This window comes from Astyanax mexicanus, chromosome 12 (genome assembly GCF_023375975.1).
Source record: "Astyanax mexicanus isolate ESR-SI-001 chromosome 12, AstMex3_surface, whole genome shotgun sequence".
Classification (NCBI taxonomy): Eukaryota; Metazoa; Chordata; class Actinopteri; order Characiformes; family Acestrorhamphidae; genus Astyanax; species Astyanax mexicanus.
In genome coordinates, this window is record NC_064419.1 from 14696593 (window position 1) to 14702048 (window position 5456).

The 5456-nt window shown below is 41.3% G+C and overlaps 1 protein-coding gene across 1 annotated transcript; it reads right to left on the bottom strand.

The window, feature by feature from the left end:
* Window positions 1–662: 662 nt before the first annotated feature.
* On the bottom strand, window positions 663–3245 carry trh (thyrotropin-releasing hormone). Its single transcript, XM_007241177.4, has 3 exons — window positions 3100–3245; window positions 2768–2984; window positions 663–1754 (listed from the first exon to the last, which is right to left on the bottom strand). The coding sequence occupies exons 2-3, from the start codon at window positions 2958–2960 to the stop codon at window positions 1222–1224; spliced, it is 726 nt and encodes a 241-aa protein (XP_007241239.2). The 5' UTR covers window positions 2961–2984; window positions 3100–3245; the 3' UTR covers window positions 663–1221.
* Window positions 3246–5456: the final 2211 nt, after the last annotated feature.

A 5456-nucleotide genomic window follows, 5' to 3' on the forward strand; every position in this document is an offset into this window, starting at 1 on the left:
GCTCTGTCCTCATATATCAAAAACTGTCCTCATATATCAAACAAGTTGCCAATTTTGACTTCACGCAGCTTTTTAGACAGATTCAAATGCTTTTTCAGTTGTATTTCCTCTAACACTGTAGTTTCTAGTTAGCTTGCTCTATTCTGTGGTTGGAGCTCTGCCTGCTATTATTGCATAGCTGGCAAACTGGCGTCACTGGAAATGAGCAGATTTAGAAGCAAAACAGAAACAGTTCTGCTCCATATCAAAACATTGGTTAAATCACTTTTGTCAGTGCTTCAACTTAGCACATTATTCAGCACTTAATACATAATGACACACCCTGGTCAATTCATGAGTTGGTAAAGAAAATAGCTTAAGTATTGACCCTTTAACAAATAGAGTGCAATAAAGATTGTTTTAGATAAATGCACTTTTCCTGCATGCAGTTAAACATATGGTGAAGTTTGGGAAATGCCATGATCGTTTTTCCAGTAACAACATTTTAGTAAAATAATCATGTGCCTAATTTAAAAACTGTAAAGACCCACATTGTTAGTTTAAGATAAAAGTCTGACTATGTTTGGCATTGTGTTCATGCAGCCTGTTTAACGCGCACACGCACTCACACATACACGCACATGTACTCTCTGCTGGTGTTCTCCTCGATGCACGTGCAGTCATTCTCATGGAAAGCATTTTTATTATACATCATTATAATTTACAATTATGCTGTATAACCATAGAAACAAAAATAATTTACAGATCGACAAGTTCTCAAACTCATGCACGTACATACTGTAGAAAAATAATTCGCGCCTCCCATTTCGCGGGGAAATATTCACTCCAGTTTTACAGAACTAACACAAATAGCTTTATTGTGGAAAGCAGAAACCGGTTCATTCTGGGAGTATGGCCACATGAGATGTCAGCCTAGCTTAGTTTGGAAAGTGTTGCACTATTTTCGGTATTTATTCATTTATTTATTATTTTAAAGACACGGCCTAACCAGCTGCCAGCTAAACATATTTGATCTTAACTAGTACAGAAACTTATTTAAAGCTGAAAGCATAAGTGACATATCTGGACACACAAGAATGATAAAGCATTTTTTCCATTTTGCCTAAAATAAAAAAAAAACACAGAAAAGACAAAAACGTCTCTAAACTACGGCTTCAGATCTCATGTGGCTCTCAGAGGGGAAATTTGTTTATAGATGCGGTTTTAATTCTCTTCATCTCTCTACTCCACATCACTTAGATCTTCCTCCAGGATCATCCTCTTGCCCGGGTGTTGCCGCTTTTCCTCCGCGCGGCTTTTGCTTGCGCTGTGCAGCAACTCGAGCAGCAGGCCGGCTTTGCTGCACCCTGGGGAAGAAGCTAGCAGGTCGCAGGGAGTGCCTGCCGACGCGTCTGAAGGCGAGGCGTCCCAGAAGCGCTTGCCCGGGTGCTGCCGCTTGTCCATCTCCCACAGGTCACCGGAGTCCGGCTCCTCCGCGCCCGCCTCGCGCCGGCCGGGATGCTGCCGCTTGCTGTACAGCACGAGCAGTTTCCCCGGGTGCTGGCGCTTGGCCAGCTCGTTTAGAAGCGCGTTTTGCGCGCCGGGGGTCTCCATCATCTGCTCCAGCATCCAGCGCTTACCCGGGTGCTGCCTTTTCTGAAGCTCGGGGTAATCTCCGTCCTCCTCCTCCTCCTCCTCCTCGCGCCTGCCCGGGTGCTGGCGCTTCCCCGGATGCTGCCTTTTCTCCAGCCACTCTGACTGAGGAGCGAACGTTTCTGGGGACCGAAAAAAATACGATTAAAAACCTTAAATAATGTTTTTTTTATAAACACGTGGGAGTTTTTCAACCAGATCCGTTGAAGTGCCATCAATAAAGTGAGTGTTTTATTCTTCATTCATTTATACCAAATTCGGCATTGATTGTGCTAGACAGAAGAATAAAAATCACAAGATACTTTAAAAACTATGACTTCACTAGTTTTGTGGTATTTCCTTTTATCACAGTAAATCTAGATTGCACAAAAAACAGATTGCTCCTTAGGAATGAATAGCTTTACTCACTGTGGATTGCCATAAAATGTATTGTAGATGTTCATTTTTGTTTAAACGGTGCCAAATTAAACTGAATGGGGCAATATGATCTTTCGAATTCAAATCGTCCCTTAAAAGTAAAAAAAACAACAACTGCAAATTAATATTACAAATATTCCCCCAAATATTAAATATACTAAAGGTCCCTTAAAGGTAGTAAAAGTATAGTCAGCGGCAGTTCTGTGCCTTTTTTAAGAGTGTAATTTAAAACTAACCAAGACAAGTTTTGGACCTGCTACCTGAATTTAGCCTTATGTCAAACGCAAATACCGAAACTTTTATGTCTCTTTTATGTCTCACTGTAATATATTTACCACAGATAGAACTTTGTATTACCAGAATATTATATTTTGGTTGGTGGTTATTATTGCCCACTGTGTGCCTATGTTGAAGCATTTCAGTCGTAATAACGTTACTATCCCATTTTGAAAGTTTATAATTAATAATGTAGTTTTGCATTTATAGGTAAATGCATTGCATAAGGCTGAAAATGCATTTTCTTGAATGATTTTGGGTCCAAGTAAAGTCCATGTAATTGCTATCTAAGGTTTAAAGGTACAGTGTTGCTGTTGATGGTTTGTGGATTTACTACACTATTCCAGTGCAACACAGCATTAAACTGCACGTGCATGCGTAGCCTACTTGAACATAATTAATTCATAACCCTCACTACTCTATGATAATTTCTAAAGCCCACCTTCTGCATTGCCTTCCTCTTCCATCTTCTTGATGATGGCGCGCATCAGCAGGGTCTGCGCGCGCTGCAGGATCTCCTCCAGGCTCGGGCGCTCTTCGGGTTCCTCTTCAGCAGCGGGGATGTTCTGGCACTGCGTCCCGCTCAGGTTGCACAGCGCAAGGAAGGAGAGGAGGATGAGGCACGCTGCCCTCATGTCCACTTCAGCTGGACCCTGGTTCTAAAAACACATACCCAATAGAACTTCGTCAGAACGGGAGTTAAAAACTCAGTAAAATGCAGAAAGTGGATAAAAGTGAACAAAACTTTCTACAAAAACCCAAAGCTCAGTTTACCTTAGTTGTAGGACCCTGGTACAGCGGTCGGTCTTAAAACCCCGTTGGCAGCTAATAGTTTAACAGCGACCAGTGGAGTTGTTCGTCCCGCCGCTCGCCTGCTGACCGCTCCTGACCCTGTAAAGCGAAGATTTAGCGCTGTGCTCTGTTAAAGTTCAGGTTATATAGACGCTCCCGCCCCCGGCGGACCGGCCTGCGAGCGTCACTTTAACGGAGGCTCCGTCTGGCTGATGTCATGGATTCATCATCTGGAGATCGTGTGCACAGCTGATCTGACCTAGGGCTGCGGCTCCCCGTAGAACCACAAAGCCCCCTGATACCTGATGCCAGTAGAATCCCACACAGTGCTGTTTGTTTAAACGGCAGCACCAACCTGAAGACATGGGGCCACCAGTATAGGCAAAAGGCAATGGTGTAACATAATCTTCATCCTTGATTTAGATTAAGATCTAAACTTAGTTTTATAGCTTGCTGTAACCCTTCTTCATCTCACACTGCAGAAGGAGGTGAGGGTTGTGAGCTCCATTTAAACATCCAATAGAGGATGTGTAGAGAAAACAGCATTACTAACAGTAAAAATTAATGCTTTATAGATAGATAGATAGATAGATAGATAGATAGATAGATAGATAGATAAAAAAGCCTGACAGCTTTGAAGACAAAGAGCACTGAGCAGCATTTTAGTGTTTTTTAGTTTTACTATGTCATTGTTAAAAAATTAATTTAATATAAAACACAGTTAATCACAGTTAGCATAATCTAATCTACCCCAAAGGGTGTATTGAAATGTAATAATTTACAGACAATGCAGAGGAGATATTAGTCTAACATACGGGCACCTTTCCAAAATGCAGAAAACATTTGTTAGCACACACACAATGAAATCAGGGTCACAATGAAGTAAATTCATAATTTTATCAAAGCGTTTTTGGAGGGACCTTAAGACTCATCACAGTACCACTTTGGTAAAACCTTCCCCAGTGAAAACGCCCTAGGGGACACTGGTTCCGTATTTTGTGTTTTTTTCCTCCCCATCAGAATGACCAATAAGCAGCAATTCTCTTATAAAACTGCAGCTCTTCAAGTGGAGACTCTTATCCACCATCCAACCCAAACAACGACACAATTTAAACACATACATATAAAACAACACCCCCCACAATAACATAACATAAAACCTCCCTAAATAAACCCAACTGCAGAAAAATGGTGACCACAAGCATGCTAACCCGTCCAGACTCAGCACCACCACAATATTTTCTCACAGGGCATATATTACACAGAAAGTCAGCTGTCAGCAATGTCTATTTATCAATGTTTTATTTTTCCATTTTCACACTAAACAAATTCTGATTCTGGTGTAAAAACAAACACCTTTACAGAACTGCATCACATTTTATTTTTCACTGGATGCGCAATTTCTATCAGAGGAACTGAGAGCTCCTAACTGTGTCATCAGTACATATGTTTTATAATGTCACCAATCTTTTGGAAGGCCACCCATAATTGAATATTTCTGCTCTGAACATTTTCATCGTTTATTGTAAGAAAGGGGCACCTAAGATTACACACTGCCAAGTGAAGGGCAGCTAATATGGCACTTCTTCTTCTTTGCCAGTATACAGGGTAGCAACACTTTATAACTAAGGGGGTACAAGACAGACCTGCTCCCACAGGTGTTGGTTTGTGTATTATTTAAATTAACCTGGACACTGAACACTAAAGGCTCAGTTAAACTTACTTTCCAAACAAAAATGAACAGGCTAGGTTTTATTTATTCTAGCATGCCACACCCACTTTACTTGCATTTACTAATCCTTAATACTTACTTAAGTGCCTGCAATTATTGTGCCTTATGATTTTTTGTGTTCAGTGTCAAATGTTGTAGATGAGGAGATCCGTGTAAGGGCCAGGTGCTATCGTGTTCTGTCGAGTTGTGCTGCAAAAAAAGAATAAGCGCTCCAAACATAATTGAGTTTTCACTGACGTGTCTAGACTGGAAATGTAGACCTTGGAAGCGAGAGAAAGGCCTAAAGACCAGTAGTCTAGAAGACAGTACACTTTAGGTGTGTCTCAATTCAGGGGCTGCATCCTTCGAAGGACTCATTTGAAGGCCGATTACGTCACCACTGTGGGACTTGGCTGTCCCATTTGGAAGACTCCTTCGAATGCGGCCGACAAATGCAGCCTTCTTTTCCTCTGAAACGAAGTATGCACCGGGTGTATCCTTCACAAACTACAGTATCCCAAGATTCATTGCGTGCCGGCTTATTTCAGCATGAAAAGGCCGGAGTCGGCTGTATTATGTAGTTTATAGATATATAAATACTTATAGATATTATAAATATTATTTATAT